Source organism: Filicampus tigris, chromosome 14 (genome assembly GCF_054856515.1).
Source record: "Filicampus tigris isolate MCC_2025a chromosome 14, RoL_Ftig_1.0, whole genome shotgun sequence".
Lineage (NCBI taxonomy): Eukaryota > Metazoa > Chordata > Actinopteri > Syngnathiformes > Syngnathidae > Filicampus > Filicampus tigris.
In genome coordinates, this window is record NC_141230.1 from 19,102,419 (window position 1) to 19,129,428 (window position 27,010).

A 27,010-nucleotide genomic window follows, 5' to 3' on the forward strand; every position below is an offset into this window, starting at 1 on the left:
GGGATAAGCAAGTCTGGATCCCGCCTCTCGAGCGCCAGGCATTCCGGAGATTCGCCCCTCACAATGTCGGCTCACCTGCCCTCCTCCTCTTTGCATGACTTCTGGCAGCATGCGTTCAAATGCAAACTGCGCTAAAGGTGAGTTTGTTCGCCTCTGGGATTAAAATGAAAAAAAGAAAAGAAAAAACGAGGGGCCTGAAGTAGCCATTTTTGCATCCCAATGGCACGTGAAGGTCTCATGAAGGTGTGGACGTACCTCTTCCAAAAATATGAGCGCATTCTCCTCCGTAAATGTGGCTTAAAAAGATACTCCATTACATTAAAATAACGCCTACATCCCATAAACGAGTATTTAAAGACTTTTCCGAGGGGAAAGTAGCACTTGGATCCCGCCTCGAGTGCGCCCTGATGCTTTTACGTCTCCGGACTTTTCTAAACTCAACATAGTTTCAAGAGAAGACGTAAAGACAAATACCTCAGTGGGGTTGTTGTTGTCGCTGAGGCGTGGCCGAGCGGCGGCTTTCCCCTCTACATCTGCGCTTGAAACTTCATCATTTAGTCCCATGCGTGTGCGAGGGCTCAACTCGCCTCCATGGCCGAGAGACTGAGACTAATCGAAGCCCTCCGCGAGCTCCTTGCTTCCCAAACATCGACCCCCAGTACGGGGGTGGGGCGAGGATGCAGCGAGCACTTGTGATTGGTTTGGGACAGAGGCGGGAAGGCGTAACCAGGAAGGTTGGGGCTGTTGAATGGTCCAATCAGAGACGTAGACGTCAGTTTCCCTGGTTACACTTTTTGTCAACCGATACATTCGAGGAGAGCAGAAAGGAATACGACGGGGACAAAAATTGGTAACCGGTTTATTTTCTCATTTAATATCGACTTTACTGTGCATAGTCTTATGAGGCAGTATGCGTTTGCAGTAATTGCCGGGTCTTTTTCGTGCTCAACCAGACTTTGGACCGAATGATGACCTCATCTTGAAATTAATATATTAAAAAAATATTAATAGCAGTAATGGATGGATGGATGGACGGATGGATGGATGGATCAATGGATGAATGGGTAGGTAGGGAGGTAGATAGATAGATATGCATCACGTGTATGCATTACATCTTAATTTTACATTGAAACTTGAGAGCAATCTATCATATTTGACTAATTCGTATAAATGCCTGCGTTCCAACAATGGATAATAGTATGACAGTGTTTAAGATGTTTGTTTAAATGCATCCAGGGAGAATTGTTGCATAATTGAATCTATTCTATGATTGACTATAGGACAGTCATTTGGTCATGCACACACAAAATAATAGTTCATAATGGTATTGTACAAAAGTACAATAAAAAGTACATTCCTTTCTTCAGTTCTCAACACTAAAGTGAATTGCAGTAACGTTCCATTTTGGCCAATAGGGGCGCGCGCTTGCGTTTCAAAACTCACCTTGCCACTTCCGTGTTGTTTCCGCCTACCTCGCGGACGGCGATGACGCCATCCACAGGTGACGAGTATTTTTCTTTAAACGTCAAAGCCAGCTGCTCTCTACATAAACCTCTTGTCACTCATTTACCTTTAAACAGGTAGCCAATACATCTGTGTAACATTATACTTATTTTTGTTTTGTTTTTTATCCATAGGAATGTATACTTATTTTTTATATTGAAAATGGCGACGTTTACTTTATATGACTAACATAGTTCCTGAATTATTATTATTTTTACAGGTTATTTGACATAGTGTGTACACTTGATTGAAAAATACACAACCAACACCTGGGAAATGAATGTAGGAGGTCAAGCATTTATCACCAGCTACAGACAAGAAGATTTGGGTGAGTGATTGGAATTAGTGTGTGAAATCTGAGCTGAAAGTTCCTATGCTGGATGGAATGGCACTAAATGTCCTGACATGGCTTGATGCTTTCGTCCCACAAGGCTTGTTTGTTCACCTGTCTTTCTGGCACTCAGCTGAACTGCAAACACAAATGTCTTGACACTGCGACTTTGCTCCGCCTGCCGGGCAAGCTATTCTGCAGCGCATCATTTGAACTGTGGCCTTTGTCTTTTCTTGCTGAAGTCAGTGAAAACGAACTTTTGACATCTAATGCGATTTGGTTTTCTAGTCTTCCTGATATCCAAATATAGTGCATCCTTTGTTGCTTGAATCAGCGATATTTTTTATGGGTTTTTCATTACCGTAATGCCCTCACATGTGGGAAAGGAGAGCCATATTCTGATACACCTTTCACAAAAATTGCCCCCTCCTCACACGCCCACTTTGATCTACAATGTAGTAAAATATATCATTAACCTATAACTAACACATGTATTGTACATAAACTAGTAATAAAGAACAGAGAAGGCATGGCTTTACTGCAATGAACATGAATCTTGAAGCCCTTTCCTATGAAATGCTTGATGACCCAATAAAAAATGACCAATTTGAACTTTAACAAACCCTACTTGCGAGAAAGGAGACATGCATTTTTTTTTTTTATCAGACTTTACCTTTCGTGATTATTATTAGCGAATACAGGTAGTGCATGTGAAAATAACTCGAACTTCCCCTCCTTTGTCACTATCAACCTGTGTCGTTTGCTTTCTTCCATGCAGACAAACTGACAACACAACTGAAGAATGGCTTGTACAGATCGAACTATAAACCGGCGGAATATGACAAGGTGCAAGCCATGGTTGACGCCAAACGGCTAGAGACTGCTGTGATTGGAAAAAAGGTGAAGTCTGTATGTATTTATTTCACAGAAATCCTGAAACACAAAAAAGACACATACCATAGTTGAGATACAAGTTGATTTTTTAAAAATCATATTTCGAAAAATCATTGAAATGAATGGAGATGCCATTAATCCGTTTCAGGCTCACCGAAAACACAACCAAATTTGATTTGCTTTTGATTATGAGAAAATGAGCACTCTTTCACATTGTACTTTATGAAAACACACAGTACCAAGACACATTTTTTACTTTAGTTCAATGGACATTGTCCCGCTCCTTTTGGTATGTTACAGACATATTCATGATGGAGAGGTCAGAAAGTGTTCAGTTAGATGCAGTAATATTAGTCTTTCTTCTCAGAGGATAAAGAATATATGTGTATACATATTTGTCAACATAGGCTGCTAATTGGTGTTGAAATATCTAAGAGGGTTATAGAACTGCGACACTGATGCAATTTGTTAACCCATCTGTGGAGTTTTGCATTGTTTGTTAGCATTATGCTAAGTAAACTTTAGGTAAAGCTATGCGGTTGTTTTAAATACAGGTAACTCTCCCACCTCAACTGGGAGTGGCATTAAACAACTCGAAGCCTCCTTTTTGAAGATTTTTTATTTACTATCTGCCAGAAAAAGTAAATTTTCCACATCATGTTCTCTTTAAACGTGTTTAAATGTGGTGTCGTGATAAGACAGAATGTCTCCAATCAGGTTGCAAAACTGTAACATTTCTATGGGTTTGCCAACCGTTTTTTTTTTTCCAGAGTGCCACATGTTGTTATTATTTATCGGAGAAAGGTATTTAAACTGACATTACATCATATTTAAGAGCTGAAAGAGAGCAGCACTATCACACACAATAGTGCCTGGTTTGATTAATATTCATCAGGCTGCCTGGGGTCGATTATAAAAGTGTTTGAAGTTCGACTCAGAGCGCGGGGAAATGGATGTGCTTGTGTCCAAGCAGATTAGGCTGTTCAACCTGCAGTGTTTTAATTGCTTAACTGTCGCAGGAGCCTTTAAAAGAATATATATATATATATATATATATATATATATTTTTTTTTTTGAAAGTATCCTTAAAGTTGCCTTTGCACCCTTCCAACCTCGCTCGCTGCATAACCCAGATAAGACACTCGCATTTTTGCTCCTGGCAGAATAGCAAGCTGAGCGTTCTGCACACATTTCCCACAGGTGACGTGATGGAGGGTAAATAAATCACCATTTGTTGCCTTCAGCGCATTTTTGCCCTCGAGGAAGAGACCAGTGGTGGGGTTTTGTTTTTATGCTTTTAAACGTCTGTCTGTTGTTGTGCCACTTGATAAGATTCTGTCCTTAACATTAACAGGAATGCACAAAAGTAGAAAACCATTGTATATTTGTTTGGGCAAATGAAAACATTGAAGTGGCAGTAGTCGACAGTCGACACCAAGGCTCTATGCCTGTTTAGTGTATAATTGGACTTTGTTATTATTTAAATTGAATATGAAAGTATAGTCATATGAATGTATGGCTGGCCTGACGGAGCTTTGAAAATGGTCTGTAATCAATTTTTCCCCTCTCTCCCTGTCAACAGTGACTTCTGCATCTGCATTGTTGTATATTTTGTTGATTTGCTTTCAGAAATAACGTGGAACAGTCACCTCTGAACGTGTTCTTAAACAGACATCATGCAACTGATATCCATCGTGAGCAAATAAGCACCCAAATATGACAAATACACAGAGCGTAAAAATAGGGAATAGAAGCAGCTAGCGGATGAATATAAATAGACAACCTGTTTCATAAATCAACACCCCGATTCAATTTGAGCATGAAACAACTTGCTTGTATATTTAAATTGTATGAAATGTGTGTTTGTGCAATTGTCTGATCCACTGGCATTTGTGGAAAACAACAACAGTGCAGGAGGATAATTAATTGCTGCACTGGCAGGGGTGTAAAAGAGGTATTATTTGTGATGGAAAAAAAAACAAAACAAAAAAAAAGCAATATATTAAGACTGTCTCTTCCCGAGGTAACAGAACTCATGATACAATAAATAAGCACTTTTATATGTGTTTTAATGTATCAGTGCAAGTTTTGTTCTTCTGCTTCGGCATATGCTTTGATGTGCATGATCCCACTCCTGAGACTAATTATAACTGAGCTCTGATGAGAGGTAACTTCAACCTGGATTGGAGTGGGCAGGTGAGGCAGTGCCGCCCCCTGCTGTCTCTTCCCCTGCACGTTACGAGTTAAAAAATAGAGGAAGAAAAATGATTATATTAAATTATGTTCCATTTGGGTTCTATGGTCCATGCTTCACATTGATTCGAATTGTGCGTGACACAGCTAACAGCCAATCATCCAACTTCTGACACCATTAGTAAATCTGACTAGTACCCCCAAACTGGTTTTAAACACAGTTCTATTGGGTTGTCAAACACTGACCACAAAACGTGATGACGTCAATGTCCCATTTTAGATCAGCACCGTTTGCGAGTCCACAGGTAGAAACGGTTACAGTTTGTGCAACCTACCTTTTTTCTACAATGCTAATTATAAAAGAATGGAAAAGGGCAGAATGAAACATGTTTTGATAGGAGATGTGTGTTTTTCATTTGGTATTTTGGTGTACGTATAATAATTGACCACAATGTCCTGTGTCATGCTCTGAATTGGCCGGCAGTGAATCAGTTTAAATAGTCGAAATTTGATAGGCTAATCAGTGCATTAAACCAAACCAGATAAAGCTTTGACCCTCAAAAGCAAATTATCTGTAGGTGGAATTAATGTCATAAATTGAGTGAATTGAAAACGGATGGAGTTTTCCCACCCACACTGCAGTTCTTTCGCAGTTATTTCATCTTGCGGTGTATTCATCTTTCCCTTCCAGGTTTGGAGGACCCGATGTGTAGCCAAGGAAATAAAGGAGTGCGACATATTACGGCAGCACAGGCAGGTGTGGAGCAGAGAGTGCCCTCGGCTGCAAAAAGCAGAGTAAGAGAGCCCTATTACTCCCAGTCATTATCTGCTGCAGTCTTCTGACTCGGCTATTACACTAAACAGACATTCCACTTAAGCCACACTGAGCCCCAACGGGGATCTCTCCGACCGAAACAGGGGGGGGGGGGGGGAAACGTGCCAAAATGGGGGGAAAGGAGATACACTCAAATGAGGGGAAAGAGGAGATACTAGCATGTTGACTTGCAGTGATGACAATGAATACGGGGCTCAGTGGGAGAGAAAGAGTGCAGCGGCGCTTTAGAAGGGTATGGAATACATTAGATGGGGGATAAAAGCACAATGCTTTGTGAAGTGAGAAAGGCAGCAGGAACCCCGGGGTGCAGTCTGTTTGCCTGCGTAATGCCTAAGCCACCCAAGGTTAATGATGGACCGTACACACGCACGACAGTCGGTAATGTGCGCCGTCACGGCGATGCGCGTCTGACACATTGGCCTAGTCTTGTGCAATTATACGGAGATTTTGAGAAGTATCTCGTTAAACCAGCAACGATGCAAAGCGCTTTGCCGCGGTTACTCATACATAATTGCACTTACTGGTTAGACAAGTATGATGACATTATAGCCCCAATTTAACATTCGCAATAACAAGTGATAATCGTGCGGTGAATCGTGTGTTGATAGACACAAAGCCTGGAAATATTCTGTATTAATGCAACAAATCACACCTTTGGCTGTGTGCGCACTTAGCTGCACTACGGACCTTTTTTTTTCTATCCAGCAGCTGTTTTGAAAAAGAATTACTGGTAATATCAGGTGCCCCAAAGCATAATAATTACACTTAGCGCTGTCTGTATGAAATAGAACAGGAGCTTTGTTAACTCATTCAGTGCCGACCAACTACGTCAAGTACGTTTTTTCAACGGGCAGGCATGTCTGAATTTCAGGGTTGTAAACCACAGTAATCACAGTTTATAACGTATTTTCACTGATCTTGTCATTATTATATTCAGTACAAATGTGTACCAGTATCGGTCCGATAACATCCTTATTTTGATGATAACAGCCGCCGATACTCAAAAGCCGAAAAATATGACAAGTAATAAGTCCTCCTCGCCAGCGGTTGACGCTATTCTACAGCGGTTTGACACATCAGTGAAAGAAAGAGCTTTGTTTACAATTAGTGAATACTTGTACTGGTATCAGCCTGGAGAGAAGTGGTATTATTGAACATGAGTCAATAATGTGCTTACCTTGTATTTTATGTGAACAACGTTTGTACACAGTGGAGGCAGACGTGCCAACCAATATTTCACCGGGCTGCCTCAATTCATATCTGTGCTTCTTAATACCTTATCCACTTGCCAAATAGGTTGAAGGCTGAGAGTGAAATGCGTGATTTCATAGAGAACATCAGACCCCTCAGTATAGAAGACACCGCCATCTTCTCACTCAAAGATTACGGTGAGCTACACAAATGTTGAGCGGCAATTGAACATCATTCCACCTGCTTGTGATGTCGGCACACGTGCTTAGAAGAGGTCTCCTTGCTCTTGTGTTTAGAGGTGTTACTCGAGAGGGACCGCAAGGCGTTCATAATGGGCACCGTGGCGCCGGTTCATCAGCTGAAGGAGGATTTGTGCTTCAGATTGGAGCAAGAACAAGATCGGGAAATCAGCACGCCTCAGTCAAACTGGGAACAAGTGCAACATCAGGTATTTGTGTGTTACGGAGAAGATGTTTGTCAGCGCAGCAGTTTCCTTTACAAGATTGTTTGGGCTTAATCTGCAGGACACAAGTTGCTGGAAAAGTGTCACATGCACAATACAGCACAGTAGACGAAAACATTGCACATTTTCCCATTAGCCAACAGTAGTGATGGACAATCGAATGCACTTTTTTTGACAATTTTAGATGGCACTTTTGGTTTATCTCTAAACCAAGAGCACCACCTAAAATTGCCGGCCAATTTAGATGGCGCTCCTGGTTTAAAGGCAGCCTTTATCTTTAAACCAGGATTTATCTTTAAAGCGGAAGTCAACCCAAGCATAATTTTTTAAAGAATATGTTCCCAGCAGGCCCACTAGTTGAAACAAAGCACTGAAAATGACATCACAACTGCTCACAACGACCAATCACGGCTGACCTGTTCTCTGAATCTGAGCCGTGATTGGTCGTTGTGAGCAGTTGTGATGTCATTTTCAGTCGACAGAAGACAAAATGGCCGCCCCCAGAGATGGCTAAAAACGAGTGGATTAACACTTATTCCACAAACGCAATATTTATCAGAATGCCCTGTTTCAACTAGTGGGCTCGCATAAAACATATTCTTGAAAAAAATACGTTTGTGTTGACTTCCGCTTTAAAGATAGTCCTTATAAACCAGGAGCGCCATCTAGGAGTCAAAAATACCACTTCATGAAGCGTCAGTTTCACCTCACTAGCGAACAGATATATCAATGGTATATTTTAAATCTATTGTTCTAGGTGAATTTTGTGAAAGACCAGCAAGATATCATAACGGCCAAACTTCAAGACGAGTACTGTGATCTCCAAGAGGAAATTGCAGACCTTGCTTTGGAGGTACGGTTCTCCCTTATCATCAGCCATGCCAAAGCAAACATTCAAATCCTGATGGATGAACAATTTTTGCCCCTGTAGAAATATCTTCCAACCTTGGATATCTTGGTGATGGACAACATTCCAGCTGAAGTTTTGGAGTCGGACTGTCCTTACCCCGAGCTGAAGGAGTCACTGATCCAGGCCTTCCACTCATTGTCAGAAATCCATCACGGTCGACTGCAGTGTCTCCAGGATCACCTGAAAAGAACAGACAGGTCGGCCTGACAGTTTTCCTTCTTCAATATTGACATTTATGCAACAATAATTTCAATTCCACATATGTTGTTGACTTGTACCTGTTTCAGACACTGCGGCTGGTGTCCGGATGACCACTTGCGCTTCCATTTCACCTTGTCGCAGTACACTCAAGACATCCCCAATTGCCGGGCACTATGCTTGCATATGCTTCAAAGGGTCTTCCCGGAGAAAGGCAAACATGATCTGGTAATGAGCATCCCCTTCGTCATCCCTCCACACGAACCTCAATTAAAAAAAATAAAAAATAAAAAAAAAACATAGCCCACCTGTTTTAAGCCAATTAGCTCATTCACTGCCACACATTTTCAGACCGTCTTTTACCCTAGTGTTTGAAAAAAATTGAAAAAAATATAAGTAAATTCCTGGGATTGAATGGCCGGACTGTGAAAGGACAAATAAATACGTCAATGGCAGTGAAAGAGTGAAAGCGGAAGTCAACCCAAACATTTTTTTTTTCAAGAATATGTTCCCAGCAGGCCCACGAGTTGAAACACGGCATTCTGATTAATTTTGCGTTTGTGGAATATAAAATAAGCAGCAAAATGCACTCGTTTTTAGCCATCTCTGGGGGCGGCCATTTTGTCAACTGAAAATGACATCACAACTGCTCACAACGACCAATCACGGCTAAACAGTTTTCCGAATTTGAGCCGTGATTGGTCATTGTGAGCAGTTCTGATGTCATTTTCAGTCGACAGAAGAAAAACTGGCCGCCCCCATAGATGGCTAAAAACGAGTGGATTAACACTCATTGCACAAACGCAATATTGATCAGAAAGCCCTCTTTCAACTAGTGGGCTTACATAGAATATGTTCTTGAAAAAAAAAATGTTTGCATAGACTTCCACTTTACGGCATCATTTTTAGCCATTTAAACATCTCAACAAAACTAAAACAACACATCAAAATTTGACTAGGTTGCTAAAAAGTTATGCATTAATCGAAAGTAGAGCGCCAGTCATTTTAAACTTTCGCCTCTCCATCCAGCTAATTAATGTAGCGAGGCTATCTTGGTTATAATGGCCATATTTAGCTTTTTCATTTTGGGGAAAATCTTTTAATTTCAAAAGCAATTACAGCTTGATGTCATGCAGCCCCAGGGATGCGCACACACCACTTTGGAAATTCCTCATCGGCAATATACACAAGACGGTCCCAACATTTGGACATGTTTGTAATCGAACGAGATCAAGTCCAAAGGTTGTTTTGCTTTTTAGCTACACAACGGAAGGGCAAAAATGATACAACCAGCAACATGAAATGTCAGAAGTGAGCATTGGTATCTTTCGTCCGGTAAAATTGTTGACACAGACTCTTCATTCGATTGCGTGGCGATCAATGTTTTTTTTGTCGTTTTTAAATGCATGTTAGGCCCAGCATGCTGCAGGTTGTCACAGGGTAACGGACGCTTTGCTTACATCTTGGCTTAGTGTCACCATGACAACAGTCTTTCCCGCTGTCTCACGCACACACCCAGAGACCTCCTGATATCACATCCGCCTAGATGCTACATTTAGATGCCCAGCTCAGCCCGAGGGGAGCTGCAAGGAAGAAAATGGCAATTTACTTTCGAAAAAGAAAACCCAGACACCGCCGTGCCTTTAGTTGCAATTTACGTGGCTTGTACGCAATGGTTAAACCATTTGCCAAGTGCAGATGAGTACGTATCTATTTTATCATCTCTCATCGCCTCCTACCTGTAGCTGAAGTGAGCGCTTTGCTTGCCGCCTGTCGATTTTGAGGCAAAAGCAAACTATTTGCAAATTGTTCATTTTCTGTCCAAATGAAAACAAAAAAAAAAAAGACCATTTAATTCTAATCAGTTTATGTTACAGTACATTGCTCTTCTAATCCCACAATTAGCCTTTTAAATTAGAATTTTTAAAGTGTCCATTCAATCAAGTAATTATCTCTGCAATTTAATTAACGGACTGAATGCAAGACAGGGTGAGTGGCATTTTCCCGATGCTCGTTTGTGAGGTATCATCCTCAAATGTTCTTAGCTATGCCCTCGTGCAAGTAGGCCAGCAAAGTAGTGGCTGGATCGTGGCGTAATTCCCTCACAATGTTCCACGTCAGGAGTGAGACGAACCACCTTGTCCGAGTGTCAGGGGAGCCATTTTTATCTCCGGTCTTCGCGGAGACATGACTTCATCGAGTGGCTCCACATGCGGCTGCAGCAGCTCGCTTGGCGTCTTAACTTTATATTGCCATCCTTTGTGCTAAAAAAAATCCATCGCTTAAAGGCTTGCTATTGATGCTAATCGTTAACCTGTCTATGGCATTTTCCTTTGTGTGAGTAGGGATGTCGAAAATCAGTTAAAAGTCGATTTACGCTGCTTAAAATATGCATCGGTGTAAAAAAAATATATAAAAGAATCGATTCGCAACTCCAGGTTGAGACAACATAAATGCAGAAATAATTTGGATCACAATATGATTTGTAATGGTAACAGTCAAATCTATTGTACATTTACTTTTTTTCATGTTTAGTTCTGGCACTAACAAAACACTGATAACAAGACAAAAATGTAGTTAAACAGTGAAAAATCTTAGTTAATTTTCAAGTTTGTTTTGTTTTGTAAAGTTAAAAAAGTTACTTTAACAAGGACAAACTGCTGATGTTAAAATAAAAACATCCTAAGGTTATAAAATGGGTCATTCATTTTGTTAAAAAAAAGATTTTAAAAAATCGAATCGAAATCAGGAAATGAACATTGAAAATCGTATCGGGGCTTGAATTAATCAATACGTCCCCGTTTGTTAGCATTAAAATAGGCTCATTCCTAAAGGCAAAGTTGTTTTAAACACCCAACGTGTGATTCTCTTGTTATTTTTATATTGACCGTAAACCTCAACTGGGAGCGGCATTAAAGCGGAAGTCAAGTCAAAAATCTTCTCAGAAGTTGGACATTTTCTCTGCAATATGTTCTGCAGTATGTGCCCCCACTAGTGATGATGAACTGCATTATAGCGGGGGGGGGCCACTATAATCCATTTTAATACAATTGCGATTAGTCAATGAGACGGTGGGATCAAGAATTAAGGACAGAGGGTGGGACCTTCCACAAGTTTTGACACTTTTACACATTAATAAACATGATTTGCTTCACCGCCTCTGGCGCTTGTGTTCCATTGTCAGGCCCGTGGCTTCACTCATTTTCAGTAAAGCCAGTCAGCCGTCTAATGCCTTCCCACCATCAGTTAGCTGCTATTAGCCCAGAGATGAATATCATTCCCTGTGTTCCACAAAGGCAGCCAAGTGATGCAGCCGCAGTGAGTCCTGACAATGATGAATAGCATGTGGCAGCCCTCGCGCAGAAAAGAACTGCCTTTCTTTCTTTTCTTCGCGACATTTCACAGCCAGGAAAGAGAGAGGAGAGCCTTTTTTGTTTTGTTTTGTTTTATTCACTGACCTGGCTCAAATGGAGAAAAGACTTTTCCCTGTGGTCCTACTGCCTTTATCACAGACTGTATGTCTTGTAGAATCGCTGTAAAAATGTTTGCATCAATCTAGCATCAAGTCCCCGACGAGGACTCGCTAGGTCGTTGAAGTCGCTCGGCTTCAGAGCCGCGTTCATCATTTTTAGTTTCTCCGTATACATTGGCCTAAGACACTTGAAAGCCGCAACGCTGCTTTCCAAGAATTAGGAAGAGACTCGACCGTTTCTTTGGTGAACGATCCTCCACTTCCACACTCCCCAACCTCTGTAACTCGGTCCCCTACTCAAAATCTGTGATGCTGCTTCCATGGACGTTTTCAAAAACTCCTCACGCCCCGTCTGTTCACTCAAGCCTACATTCAGTAATTATAACACATACATTTTAAGTACCCTTTGAAATTCTGTTAGGCGTCCTTGGCTCCCTTGAACGGCGTATAAATCTATACTATTAACTGGATTAACCTAAAATGTACTTTAAAGTGGGAAAGTCAACCCAAGTGTCTTTTTTTTTTCAAGAATACGTTCTATGCAAGCAAGCCCACTCGTTGAACCAAGGCATTCTGATAAATATTGCGTTTGTGGAATAAGAGTTAATCCACTCGTTTTTAGCCATCTCTGGGGGCGGCCATTTTGTCACTTCTGTCGACTGAAAATGACATCACAACTGCTCACAACGATCAAGCACGGCTGACCTGTATTCTGAAGCTGAGCCATGATTGGTTGAGCCCTGTGCAGTTGTGATGTCATTTTCAGTCGACAGAAGTGACAAAATGGCCGCCTCCTGAGATGGCCTCAAAGAGGTGGATTTTGCAATATTCCATAAATACAATATTAATCAGAATGCCGTGTTTCCACAAGTGGGCCTGCTGGGAACATACTCTTGAAAAAAACGTGTTTGTGTTGAATTCCGCTTTAACTTTTACAGGTGAACTCAATATTGCTCACTTTTTGTCACTACTGTAAGTTATTAGCCGGACCCTTCGATCACAACATCGTCTACTCCGTCCATGTTCTCACAGATGGAGCACGAGCGTGCATTGGCCAGGCAGCGCTTCACACAGACTCAGATAAAGGTCCTGACCCAGCAGTGGCAACAGGACCAGGAAGAGCTGCTGGCCAAAGCCTTGGCCACCCTGCAGGAGGCGAGGGATGCCTTCCAGGAGGAGTTGGAGCTCCAAAGAGACCGCCAACATCAACAGGACATCTGCTTCCACCTCAGAGAGAAGGTAAGTGACGAGTTCTCGACACCCTACCGTACATTCCTACCGACGCCCACGTCACTCACCAGGCGAGGGAGGCCCCCAACTTTTAAAGCTAGTCACACTCCAAGTCACAGATACAGTGTAGAATGTGAGGATGGTGTCTCTAAGTGGACAACAATAATAGCTTTACCTCACATGCAGTTTGTTGTTTAATTATGCAAACTCAATTTTTATCCAATTAACCGATGGGGTAATCAGTAATATAATCGATTTGTCTTGTGTGTTTCACGTGTCCGCCATATGACATTTAAGACCGCACTACTTTTCAACCCCTGTTCTACATAAGCCACACTCGCGTATATCACAAGTGGATTTAGTGGGAAGTGAACTGGTTTTCTGCTATAAAGTGGAACCTTATAGGAGATATATCATGCATTTATTTTCATAATACAAAACAAGCTAGTGCTAATCTGTGTTTCCGATAAAACTCGATGCAGCATTGGCGCCCGGACTCCAAATGAATAAAAGCACTGAATCAAGTTGATTTTCATTCAGATAGACTCCCGACTCCCCGCCACCCTGAATAGGGTAAATGAAATAGATAATGGATCAATGGATGGTTGTGATTCTGATATTAGTGTGAGGGTACGGGTCCCCCCCCGTTTATGCATCTGCTGTCAACACTGTCTGACAAGCATCTCCGGATTTTGCTGCCACTTGGGGTGAGCTGTTAATGCAAACAAGCTAATAAAGGAAGACCCTGCAAACACCGACGCTGGCATCTCAGAGGAGCGCCTGTTGGCATTCACACGACAACCTCGTTACTCATGTAAACAAATCTGTTTTTGTTTGCTGTTGATTCAGCGCTCACAGTTGGTTTGCCAGTTTTTGGAATGATACTTACGCCCCGTGGCTTGTCTGATAACTGTGTCTTGTTGTTTTGTCGAGAAAGAACAGCTTAAATTGAAATTCTGGTTATGGCCTCCTGATTAAACTGAAGGTCTCGACGTCTCATTGTTTTTCCTGATAAGATTCTGTCATTGAAAAGTCACTGGAGGTTAGATTAGCACCGTAGGTTCACTTATTCTGAATAGTGTCGATTTTCAATTTATTTGTCCAGATGTTTTTCTGTATGCTTTTTTTTTAAAGCCGAAGTCAACCCAAACATTTTTTTTTTGTAATATAAGTTAAGCAGCAAAATGCACTCGTTTTTAGCCATCTCTGGGGGCGGCCATTTTGTCGCCTGAAAATGACATCACAACTGCTCACAACGACCAATCACGGCTGACCTGCTTTCTGAATCTGAGCCGTGATTGGTCGTTGTGAGCAGTTGTGATGTCATTTTCAGTCGACAGAAGACAAAATGGCCGCCCCCAGAGATGGCAAAAAACGAGTGCATTAACACTTATTCCACAAACGCAATATTTATCGGAATGCCCTGTTTCAACTGTTTGCGTTGACTTCCACTTTGAGTTTACTTGTGTTGTTTGGCAAGCTAGCATTAAAAATGTACATCCGATGTACAATTTACTCGCTTCAGCAGTTATTGTTATGGCTAGTACCGTTTATCAGCGTTTCAGAATTTCTAGCTGATAAAGAGGGGTGTCCCAATATTTGCTTCAAATATGCCTTGTGTCGTACTAAATAGTTAACATTTGCAGTGCAGTGAACTCCTGCCTATTTGTTGTTTGGCCTTTTTTCTTTGTTTTTTTATTTTTTTATGAAAATTGTTTAAATCTATCCACTGTTTTTCCCTTTTGGCTGTTTTTGTGCTCAGGCTAAAGTAATGCTTTTATTTCTTTGGCTTTGAAGTGAGTTGAGTTTCATTTACTCCACTCAAATTTAGCACTTTAAAATCAACCATACCTTCTCACAAACCTTTTGGTTCATAAAAAATAATTTAATTTCATTTTAATTCATTTCAACCCCCCCCAAAATCAGTTACCTTTTTTAAAAAAAAAAAAAATCACCAGCTAGCTTTTACTTTATCGTCGTATTGTTTAAAAGCGCGTCTTCATCTGTTTACCCTTAACTTTTTTCCCCGCTGACTCGCACACACCCACTCACTCCACTTGCCAAGCTGCTCCGAACAAACTATTGATTTGATTTGCTGCAGTAATGACTGGAAAAGCTGCACAGGTTCAAATAAGACAACTGTAAATGCTCTAACAGTTAAAATTACAAGCATTCATCAAAGTCATTCTAATAACAAGTTGGGGTCACTCTGTGCCCGCCTGTTGAGGACTTTTGCTCCGGAGTCTCGTCAAGTAATTGTTGCAATCACGTACGATGCAAAGCGGCAGTGATCGGCTGCCTTTTCGAATCCTCCCTGTGCCTCCGCTGGATACGTTTGGGGAAAGCTGTTCTGGTTTGGTACTCACCTCATCAGGAAGGCTGGCCTCAGGAATCAATCCTTACAACTGATTTCACGGTGCCGCTGGCTGTAATGTTGCATCATGCTTGCAGTTGTTGAGCCTGACTGCGATTCTATTTAAAACACATGTAAGGCATGAAAGACAGTTCATGCCGCTTCATGGCCGCATTGCTAATTGTTTCTCCATTTATCGGACGTGTGCTCTGCTCCCTACATTCAGGCTGCCATTGTTCTTGTTTTTGTTCATTATTGTTTTGTTTTTTTTGCCCTGGCTTTCATTTACTCCCACTTCACACTCTCAAGAATCTTCGATAAGCCATTAACGTTTTATACATCGTAAATAAAGCCCGGGGGTGGTAAATAGCTGCAACATGTTCAAGTGGTAAACCAACAACAAGTTGAGACAAAGATGTTCAAGGGATAGTTTATTTTAAGGAGTTTGTTGTGCCTGAACTCTTTTCTTGGGCATGATTACACTTTTATAACCATAATACACCCTTGACAAGAAATTAACTGCCATATAATGAACACATATGGAACTAAAATGAGCATGTCAGTGACGTGGGAGGCTTGTGGAAGACAGCTGAGTTCATTAAGAAAGTTAAAGAGGAAATCAACCAAAACCCCTTTTTTTTTTTCCCCCCCAAGAATATGCAGGCCCACTAGTTGAAATCCGGCATTCTGATTAATATTGGATTTGTGGAATATGAGTTAAGCAGCAAAATCCACCCCTTTTTAAGCCATCTCAGGAGACGGCCATTTTGTCACTTCTGTCGACTGAAAATGACATCATAACTGCTCACAACGACCAATCACGGCTGACCTGTTTTCTGAATCAGAGCCGTGATTGGTCGTTTCTGAGCATGTGTGATGTCATTTTCAGTCAGCGACAAAATGGCCGCCCCCAGGGATAGCTAAGGACAAGTGGATTAACTCTTATTCCACAAGCGCAATATTTATCGGAATGCTTTGTTTCAACTAGTGGGTTTGCATAGAACATATTTTTGAAAAAAAAATATGCTTGGGTTGACTTCCCACTTTAAGTGGCAGGGTACCAACAATTTGGCATGCGTGTACATGTAGGAGGTTGATGCTTTGTCTATGAAGGATTCCTCAGCTCTTCTCGGTGCCATTCTAGCTTTATTACATTTTCGTCCCTTTAACGATTCTGTAAACTATGCATGAGTCACTGACTTTTTAGTACATACCGTATGTGAGTAACTCCAGTAGGCGTGACCCTTTTAATCGTTGTCGATGTTCATAATCGGCAATTTCGCTCGCGCTCCTTCCTGAATTGATTCACTCCCATCATAACATGTAAAGTCTGTCAAGTAGACGCGCAATAGAAAGTTCTAAAAGCTGCTGTGACTGAAGACGTCAACGTACAATTAAGGTTTTTGTACAGGCTGCGGTGCACGGATAAAAAAAAAAAGAAAAGAAGGCCATCAGTTCTTTTGTTCCTTTGACAGTCTTTACACTGCTGCATGAAAGGGCTCTGCTGGCTTGCCTTTATTTCATACAACGTTGCATTATAGAGAATGAATACTTTATGCTGTTCAAGGTCCCTTTGTTGTCATTGTGCGCTCTGAATTAAATTTAGACACACGCATTGCATTCAGAAACTGCGCTTTTTACAGTAGATTACAATCTTCAAGCGACTGTAGTTGACCGAGCGGGACCACCTCCTGACGGAATAGCGTATTTACTGGCGTTTCTTTACACATGTGCGGTTAGCGGCCAGATGATTTTGAAACAATGTTACCATTTGTGGATTACAATTTACGTGAAGTTAAATTGGTGTTTAAAACACTATTATGGTGACGTTTGGTTTTCAACACTCATTATGACGCAGTTAAGTTCTGTACCACTGCAAAGTACAACCAAAATAATATTTTGATCATATTTGCTTATATGCAATTTGTAGGGCTGGGAAAAAAATATCATATCACGATGTATTGTCATACTTTTTACGCCGATACCAAGTATCGATACCTTGATGAAGTATTGATACTTTCGATACCTTATGTTATGTTTTCTATGTTCTATGACATACTTTTGGTATAAATAAAATTGTATTGTATTGTGTATAGAAAAATATAAAACATTGGCCATCTTTTTTTCATATTCATACATTTTAATAAATAAATACTGTATCTATTTTTTTCTTTATTTTTTTATTTTGCAATTAATTTTATATAAATTAAACTCACATCACAACTTTATCCATACAACACTTAAAAAAAACACACAGCTCTAACAAAGTGCTCTACATAATGAAGACCGACAATAAAACACATATAAAATTGCTTGTATTGTGGCATTGGTAATATATGTTTAATGTTTCATTTTTTTTAATTATTATGATTATTTATTATTATAATCGTTACCTAATTTCCGCTCCTGAAATTCAAGTGACCACATGAGTGCTTTAACTTTTTTCCACAGTATTACATCTGAGATCCCGCAGACATTCAACACGTGCAAAAGCCTTGATGAGACTGCCTGGTGCTAATCCGTGCGGGAGCGTTTTAATATGCAGTCCATTCCTGCGGGCACCCTCTGTGCTCCCCACTTGATAGGCCCGGGAATCTGTCTGCAAGCTCGGAATGCCGCACTTGAATAGCCGGCACGCCACAGAGAGCCTGCTGCATAACGAGGCTGTCACTCACAGGAAAAATGTTGCGGTGTGTGTGTGAGCGAGCGTGATGCCAAAAATTATGTCAGTGTCTTGATTGGTGAGAGAGAGACTTGTCCTTGGAGAACATGCATATTTAAGAAGACATATACCAACCAGACAATTCATTTGTCCCTGCACAAACAACAGATCAAATGCCCGAGCTGTATGAGAAAATGAATGTTTTTTTTGTTTGTTTTTTTACAACCGTTGATTTAAATACTGAGTCATTATTTCTGTTCTTTTTCACAGTAACGTATTATATACAGTGGTTGGAGTGATACTATATATTCATAACAGCTGAATCGGGGCATCTAAGTAAATATACAGTAGTAGAAAAAAATATCTAATTGTGATTTTTTTTTTTTTTATTTATATACGATTATTTTTTAAGGTCCTTTTCCCATGTATTTTTTCACAAACAGAAGTAATAAATTAATCTTTATTACTGATACAATAAACTAGCTAGGCTTACACTAAAATAAAGGCAAATGAATGATTTATTAATTATTATTATGGATGGATATATATATATAGAGAGAGAGAGAGAGAGAGAGAGAGAGAGAGAGAGAGAGAGAGAGAGAGAGAGAGAGAGAGAGAGAGAGAGAGAGAGAGAGAGAGAGAGAGAGAGAGAGAGAGAGAGAGAGAGAGAGAGAGAGAGAGAGAGAGAGAGAGAGAGAGAGAGAGAGAGAGAGAGAGAGAGAGAGCATTCCAACCCCCCTCCCCCCCAATTGCAGCCTTTGCGGTATGAAAATTGCATTCTACGATATTGGGAGGTCGATTTGATTTGAATTAATTGTTCAGCCATATTAGAAAGTCTTTATTCTCTCTCAACACCTGTTGTTGTCAAACATTTCATTGCTTGAATGTGAGCACTTGACGTCGTTAAACAGTTATTATGCAAGTAGTTTCAAACGTGTTTGGTTTCCGAAGTTGTATAATACTTGACTCCGATGAGTGAGCAGGGACGTTAAGTGCTCTGACTTCATCTCTCGGTGCATTCAGACACCCTGAAGTGGCTGTCAGCCTCGTAGTGATTCCTTCAATACAAGCTGTGTGTGTTTACAGCTGCAGCAGTGGCGGGCTCATCAGGAGGAGGTGGCCGAGCTGCAGGCGGCCATCGCCGCCAGACAGCAGGAGGAGGCCGAGGCCATTTTGAAGAGGGAGCAGGAGAAAGAAGCCGCCCTGCGGGCACATCAGAAGGAAAAGGTGAACCGGTCATACACAGTGGAACCACCGAGGATGTATAATCAGAATCTGACAAAAAATTGGGGAAATATTCCACACAAGTCGACACACCCTGTCAAAGTGCCAGCTTTTTGTGACTTTGAGAGCAAAACGAGACCGGGAAATCATTCTCGCTCATTATTGTGACTTAAAACCTTTAAATAAAAAAACATTTGAGAGGAGAAGTCAAAATAAACAAGTGAAAAGATGTGTTTGCATAACTTTGCACACCCTTATAACTGGCAATGTGGCTATGTTCAGAATGAAGCAATCACATTGATTTCAAACGGGCGTCAACGCACACCTGACACCATTTAGAGTGCCTCTCTTTAACCCCGAATAAAGTTCAGCTGCTCTAGTTGTCACCGGTGTTTTTTAACAACACAAGAACCTGCCATTTGAACGGGTGCGTGGACTTTTTATACCCACTGTATATCTCTGTAGTCGATCATGCTCAAATTTTCTTTCAACATTCTTACAAGTAAAAACGAAACTGAATTAGCGGTACATGTTTGAAGGTCTTTTATCAGCGATACGTCATCGTGCTTACAGTCCAAGTCCTCCTGAAAAGGAACATTATCATGCGTTAGTGGGACTGTTTAATTAAGTCTTTCCCCTGGGCTGAGACACAATGATTAACGAGAGCATTTACCATGCATTTGATTCCTCATAATTTACCGCAATAGGCGGCCAGACATTGAAATATCATCTCATTTGCTCTATTTACATTTATCTGATTCCGACGCGGTCGCAATCAATAGGACGCAATACCGCCAAGGGCTGTGCGCAAGTCCGATTAGCGAGCCGCCCGCCGTTCGTCGGGCTCTTTGTCCGTAAAACGTCAGCGGTAATGTTCTCCCCTCAGCTGCGGAGATTTCATTTGGAGCAGCAGAAGAGGAGGGAGGAGCTGGAGCAAAGGGATCAAGAGAGGCTGGCGAAACTGAGGAGCGCCATGGACGAACAGGCCAGGCAGGATAAAGAGAGGTGAGCGACGCATTGTGGCATGGAGAGTTTTCACCACTTGGCATCAAAGTGAAGCCCATGACGTTTGAATATGACAGCATGCCATTCTATTGCAGGCCATGACCTACCGTAAATAAATGTCGCCGGGATGTATAGTCCCTTTTGCAGCGACCTTTGACCTGGTACAAGCTGGTACGCTTTTATGACTAAATTATACCGAAATAGACCATACAAGTCATGCTACGGGTGTGCAATTAATCGAAATTCAATTACAACTACTACACTCCACGATTACAAAATTGGCATAATCGTAAAAAAAAAAAAAACGATTGTTTATATGCATTTATATCCAACGCACTGTTTGTTTGCATAAGGAAATCATACTTTAATTTACACATTTGCACCTTTTTTTTTTAGTCTATAATAACTAATTTCATCAATTTTGTTTGATTCCAAAGGAACTTGCTTACATGTGTTTGTCTTTATATTTTTTACGTTTAAACATGCTCTTGTGTTCTACCAAAAAATAAACGATCGTTTCAGTAATCGTGATTTCAATTATGACCAAAATAACCGTGATGAATGTATTTTTTCATAATCGAGCAGCCCTAGTGCTTCTCTATTGCCCTGCCATACTATTCCATACCAGGCCCTACTGTACTATACATCCATCCCTTACATGCTATACGACAGTAGACGTGACCAAGAGCGTACACACACTATTGTGTGCTTCTTAAAATACAGTAGCTAATGTGGCTTTTCATTACTAAGGTACTAAACCTCACAGACTACATTTTAATTCTAATGAAAACAAATGCGGCTTTTAAAATGTAGCTAGCAGCATCAACATTGAATCACCCAGATTTTTTTTACCCCCTGGTCATGGTCACTCCCAGGAGTTGTTACAGGCAGCCAGCCAGTCAAACAGACACCAATGAAGTCACTATTGTTTTCATATGAATTAATTTCGCAAGTGAATCACTACTCTGTATTGAATATAAAATATGTATTTACTTTCGTTTCTTATTCCAGGCTAAGTGACACATTACCGGTATTTCCATCAGCTGAAAGAAGCTTTTATGAATACATATAGCCTAACATGATTTGTTTTGTATTTCCATCAGCCTATACACTCATATTGTATGAAAGTGAAAGTGTCGCTTCAGATGCGGCAGTGAATGAAAGGAGGACTCGTGAGGCCTGTGGGGTATGAAAACAGACGATAGCAGAGCAGTAGCACTCCGACAGCCTCATAAAAAAAGCTCCAAAGCTTGGAGGTGTGCTGTGTCTGGAGCGATGTGTAGCGTGTGTGTGTGTGTGTGATTGCGGCACGGTGGCAGATGGAAGGGAGGGCAATTGCGGGTCTTAATGTCTTCACCCTGCGCGCTCTCCTCAGGGTACGCTTCCGGGCTGAGATGTTGCAGAGGCGCCAGGAGGCGAGGGAGGCGTGCGAGTTGGAGCGTCAGAGGGAGGAAGCAGAGAGGCACAACCGTTTGGAAGCGCTCCGGAACCAGGTGGATCATTATGTGCTTTTAACCCTCTCAAAGCCATCGATTCAATCCGTCACTGGAATTGATCCATAAGACTTGACGAAGGATTTGATCTGTGCTGGGGCGCCACTGCCACCATTTGGTCGCAAGAGAGTGATGCATCTGTACTCACTGTCAGAAAATATCTGCTGCAGGGGCACACAAATCAAATGATGAAGAGCAGCAAAAAAAAAAAAAAAAAAAACAATTGTCAGGTCATTTATTGAGGTCACTCAGGCCTCAACTAAAATACAAAAAAAAATGATGTAAAATGTCATTTCCATTTTGACAAAAAATAAAGTAATTTGACATTTCACTTCCTGTATTAAGATCTTAATCTGGAAGACAAAGGAAAACACTCTAAGAACGCATTCTGGAGCAACAGGTAGTTAATGCTAACAAGGCACTTTGTCATTGGCACACACAGCCAGAAACTGGGGCGCCGTGCTAATAACTTTTTTTGCTCCTTTTTCACGGTTATCAGTTATCACTGCCCAAATTACAATTGCAGCCACAGTCTCTTTCCGTTGTCACTCTGAAATCACTCCGCCACAATCTCTCCAATTGGATATGCCGAGATGTTGTCACAACACGCTGCCATCTGAAATGAACCAATTTCAGTTTGACCACCATAATGAGTGGGGGGTTTTTTTTCCTAACATTACGGTTGCCCTTTTTGGCTCCAGGGGAACCAATTTAAATCGTCACTGACAATTACTGCCACAATAATGAACGTAACATTGTTAAATCAATATCTCTCTGGCAGATTCATTACGCCTAAGCCTATCATCACTATCTTTGTAAAAAAAAAAAAAACAGGTTTTGTTACTGCACATACTATACTGACATAATAAAATTTGATAAAGCGGCTCAGATGATGGATGGATGGATGAATTACTATGAAGTAAATAATTCTAACTAGACCAAGTGGATTCAGTATGACAATCAAGATTTTTTTTTAATTTTATAGATTTTAATGCATATTTATAGACACAATTAAATCTAACATATTTATATAAGGATGTATATCGGTGATTTCAAAAATAATTTCCACTTTTTTTTTTTTTCTATAGTAATTTGCATATATTATGCCAGTGAATGCAAAGAATTAGTAGTCGAACATTAGAAGGAATTGCTTCTCTTACAGCATCGGTCAAAACTGAGCATTATTGTCAAAGACTTGTTCTATTAGATTGTGGAAGTGCAGCTAATGCTGTGCTCATTTCTGCCACTTTAAATGTAAATTCTGTTGACCTCAGGTTGCCGTGGTGGCAGAGTCAGACGCAGACAGGATGATGGGAGGCACTCAGTCTTGGCGGAATCGACACTTGACCGTCAGAGAAATTGATATCCAGAAGCCGCTCTTTGGACTCCACACGTACACGGACGCCCAGGTGAAACTTGTCTTTGTAGGGATTAGAACAAAGTGTGGGATAATTGTTTTGTAGGTTATTCATTTGAACAAACGTTTTGAGGTTAATTGAATACCCCAAAAGGTTGGCTTGGATCCTTTTTAATCTAATTTGGGTTCTTTTTGACCCAACTGTTTGTCGAGTGCACCACTAATGTATGTGAGCTATAAACAGCACGACTTCGGGGAAAGCTTTCAAGAATGGCTGAACTTTATTTTTGGGTCAATCAGAGGCACTTTATATTGTGGCACTTGTGTGCTTCGACCCATTTAACATGACTTTAAATGTGATTGGTTATTTGTGAATACAGACACATCCACAGTTTTAAGAGGCACACTTTTCCAACCACATTATCTGAGTGGCTTATTCCAAGACCCACTCTCGATTTCTTCTTTCTTTTTTTCAATTGAGTTGTACGTTTGGAAGGTCACATTAACGATTAAAATCAAAAGTTCTGAATTGATTCATCGTGGTCTCGTCCACAAAACCCGGCTTTTGAACAAGGGTGTGTTGACTTTTCATATCCACTCCACGCTGGGTTCCTTCCATGTTAGTTCGATTTTGCCTTTACAGCCTGAAATGAGCAGGTTCTAAAACGTGTGCGTTTTTCTTCTTTTTTCTCAAGCTGCCATCTGAAATCCTTTGGCGCCAACTAGAGGACACTTTGAAAAGCATGTTTTTTTTAAATTTTTTTTTTTTTATTCTTTTATACCAACCATCGCTGCTTTGTCCTTTATATCTGAGCTCCCAATACTTTCAGGCACCACCTGTTTCAATCTTTTGCCATTTATGTGTTGCTTTGTCTTTCATCCGCAAGTGATCGCTGACCCGCGCAGCGGCATTTATTATGCAAGATGTTTGGCGGCTTAAACAATGTTTGCCCTGATTTTCGCAGACTGTTATGAACAGCCTTCAGCTCAAGGCCACCGGTGCAGTCTGTGGTGGTTGTTCTTATGCAACAATGACTAATGATTGTCTAACTTGGAGAAACTTTTCCCTAAAATGCCAACCAGTGAGAGATGAGCGATTACTCATCGGGCATGAAATGACTCGCAAACCACGGCATGTTGGTCAGAGTGTGAAACTTGAATTGTTGCCTTCTCCTTTCTTGTGTCGTGCAGATTGTCGCCGATCCCAGATTGCGGGTCGAGCAGGCCCTGAGGGATGCCGGCTTGCACCACACGCAGTACGCCCAAGAGGTCCTGGCCCATATTAAGCCCCCCAAACCACCACGACGAGACACCAAATCTGAACTCCAGTTTTAAGCAAGCAAGTGAGAGCGAGAGCTATTCATCCCACAATCATTCTTTCCCTGGCCAAATTTTGCATTTGTTAAATGATTGCCTTTAAGATGGAAATGATACAAACTAGTGCAGAAGGTTCCGGCAGAGACATGAATGAATTATTAATATGCCCTTTTGACATAACACAATCTTCGAATTCAAGCCGTCTAATGCCACTCCCGGTTAAAGTACACAGTCGATCACAAAGAGAATTACCCAAAGTGTATTTAAAACAATCATACAAATTTGCCTTCCGTTAGTTTGATGCTAACACACAATCCAAAACCTCATAGATAGAAGACTCAAATGAGATTCAATACTTAATAATGAATATGCTCTATTTTGATGAACGCTGCCAGAAAGGTATTCACGTAATAAACGTATTTAGTATTCTGGTTGTAGTCGTGGAGGAACTGGAAAGCTAAATATGGTAACCAAAACATGAGAAACACCTCAGAATGTTGAAATACGGGATGGCCACTGTTTTCAGAATCTCATCCCCGTGTCTCTTTGCATTTTGATGACAATCCTCGTTTTTCCAGTGATGGAGATGCCGCCAGCCCACAGCTGGGGGTGTACCACAAGTTCAATGCAAGAGTCAGCAGAAAGAGATTTGAAACATTTTATGCAGTGTAAACACACCATTTGTGATGCTCATCCCACAAAAGTATGTTGCGTCTCATTTAAAATGGAAACAATGGTATAATTTTATTGTCGAGAAGCAGAAGCGTTTGCTTCATGTTTATTTAAAAGGACATGGAACGTAACTTTTTCATACATGCCGTCCACCATTCAGTGGATGGCACAATTCAAACTTGATTAGAATTTGAAGACTACATCAGGCGTATAAAAAGTCAAAAGCATCCTAACCATAGACGTTGTCATATCGACAACCAGTCCCACACGGATTTCAAACTTGAGGTTGAACTGATTAGTCCACTTGACTACTTTGCATCAAACTTTAAAGCTTGAAGTCAGCTAATGGCGTGCTATTAGCAACCCGTATCTCAATCGTCCAAATTAAAGAAGATATTTGACTTGCCCATACTATATCCACAAGGAGACACAGTCTTCATACGTCTGCGCGGGTCTGTGAATATGACGATAAGATGCTAGCGGATGAGAATAGCAGCTATCCTCGTTAGCTTCGGCTATTCCGATCATCGCTAGTCGCTAGTAATAGTCGGACCAGTGGGACCTCTGGTGGTGAGGAATGAGGGCAGTGTTACAAAGCAATGCAAAGTCTTCTATACTAAAATGTCATGTCCAATAATACGCCGAAAGCAATTGTATGCTAATGAAAACTTTATTGACATCACATTGGCAGCTAGCACCAAAATCAGGACACTGCCTCTGGAAATATTTGTCCAAAAATGAGACCTGTAGCCCTGTCGCTTGCACAATATGCGAGTCCATCCTCAAATCCAATAAAAGCACAAGTGAAATAGAAACAAAGAAATTCTTAATTTTTTGGAGCCTGTCCCGTCCCACAACCCGCTTTGCTAAGGAACACAAGACAAGAATGACTAGCTAGCTCTTACACAGGAAGGCCAGAGCCCAGATTCCAATGCCCTCCTGTGAGGATGTGCTAACCACCGTTTAAGATATATTTACTGTCTACAACCAACTAATCCAAAATTCAGTTTTTTTTTTGTTTTTTTTTTCAAACAACCAGAGAAACAGGTCATTTGTAAAATCCTTATTAGCAGCAGCACCAAATTGTGACACATCCAGTAACACGATACAAAGTTAAATGCATTTTACATCATATTTAACTTAATCAAAGCAAAGTGTCTAAATAACACATATGAACATTAGGTACAGTATATACACACATCAGTCGTATCTATATACATTGGTTGAAAGGACAAGGACTTTTCAGATGATATGTCCAAGGCGTTTCTTGATGAAGTGGGCCACCAGGACTTGAGGTCTTTGCTGGTACTCCACCAGAACATCGTGAGGGGACGTAATTTGGTCGCCCTCGAAGCGGTTCAGCAGCGTGACGCAGATAACGGCCGCTAGTAGGATCGCAAAAAAGAAATACTGAGTATGTCACCGCATGAAAATTCACTTTAGCTCAAAATGTGAACATTTGTGTGATGATCTGTATCCAGTATTAAAACTGCTGGGTCAAAAATAACCCAATTTTGGACAAAAATGGACTATCCAACTTTCTAGGTTGTTTTGTACAAAACAACCCAAAAAATGGGTCGTTTTGATACAAACTTTGGTGTCAGTCATTTTTGACTACGGTTAGGTTATTTTTCACCCAACAGTTTTACGGGTATATAGAGTACCTTAAAAACATACAGAAAATAATGTTTTGTACGAAACACCTCA

The 27,010-nt window shown here is 40.9% G+C and overlaps 3 protein-coding genes and 1 long non-coding RNA gene across 10 annotated transcripts in view; 1 reads left to right on the plus strand and 3 right to left on the minus strand.

Annotated features, from left to right (window-relative positions):
* Positions 1–660, minus strand: part of pkp4 (plakophilin 4) — a 66,757-nt gene extending 66,097 nt beyond the window's left edge. For all 3 annotated transcript variants that reach the window (XM_086050821.1, XM_086050822.1, XM_086050820.1), the window contains exon 1: positions 475–660. The gene's annotated coding sequence lies outside the window, so the exon portion shown is untranslated. The remainder of the gene's footprint in view (positions 1–474) is intronic.
* LOC147136693 (coiled-coil domain-containing protein 148-like) lies at positions 1–26,159 on the plus strand. 4 transcript variants are annotated; one of them, XM_086050828.1, is made up of 15 exons: positions 1–137; positions 1,724–1,831; positions 2,613–2,734; positions 5,613–5,716; positions 7,053–7,144; positions 7,244–7,395; positions 8,168–8,263; positions 8,342–8,517; positions 8,608–8,746; positions 13,023–13,229; positions 19,322–19,462; positions 20,346–20,464; positions 21,840–21,957; positions 23,232–23,366; positions 24,506–26,159. In XM_086050828.1, the coding sequence occupies exons 2-15, from the start codon at positions 1,780–1,782 to the stop codon at positions 24,647–24,649; spliced, it is 1,797 nt and encodes a 598-aa protein (XP_085906954.1). In that variant the 5' UTR covers positions 1–137; positions 1,724–1,779; the 3' UTR covers positions 24,650–26,159. The 4 variants fall into 4 exon arrangements, with proteins under 4 accessions (XP_085906954.1, XP_085906952.1, XP_085906951.1 ...); XM_086050826.1 differs by lacking the exon at positions 1–137 and adding an exon at positions 791–850; XM_086050825.1 differs by lacking the exon at positions 1–137 and adding an exon at positions 1,474–1,580.
* Positions 2,936–16,934, minus strand: LOC147136694 (uncharacterized). Of its 2 annotated transcripts, XR_015089468.1 has the most exons (6): positions 16,788–16,934; positions 15,587–15,692; positions 8,599–8,783; positions 8,356–8,500; positions 7,188–7,373; positions 2,936–5,702 (listed from the first exon to the last, which is right to left on the minus strand). It is a non-coding gene; the product is annotated as an uncharacterized LOC147136694 (long non-coding RNA). The 2 variants fall into 2 exon arrangements; XR_015089467.1 differs by lacking the exons at positions 2,936–5,702; positions 7,188–7,373 and having other exon boundaries at positions 7,919–8,500.
* upp2 (uridine phosphorylase 2) overlaps positions 25,955–27,010 on the minus strand; it is a 4,416-nt gene continuing 3,360 nt past the window's right edge. The window contains exon 7 of the mRNA XM_086050829.1: positions 25,955–26,688. Within this exon, the coding sequence (XP_085906955.1) occupies positions 26,546–26,688 (143 nt within the window). The 3' untranslated portion in view covers positions 25,955–26,545. The remainder of the gene's footprint in view (positions 26,689–27,010) is intronic.

Bases quoted from the DNA above. Each gene is read 5' to 3' on its own strand.
- LOC147136693 (XM_086050828.1), top strand. From the start codon at position 1,780: ATGAATGTAGGAGGTCAAGCATTTATCACCAGCTACAGACAAGAAGAT. The intron at 8,264-8,341 runs GTACGGTTCTCC...TTGCCCCTGTAG, and splicing joins TTGCAGACCTTGCTTTGGAG to AAATATCTTCCAACCTTGGA. The intron at 13,230-19,321 runs GTAAGTGACGAG...GTGTGTTTACAG, and splicing joins GCTTCCACCTCAGAGAGAAG to CTGCAGCAGTGGCGGGCTCA.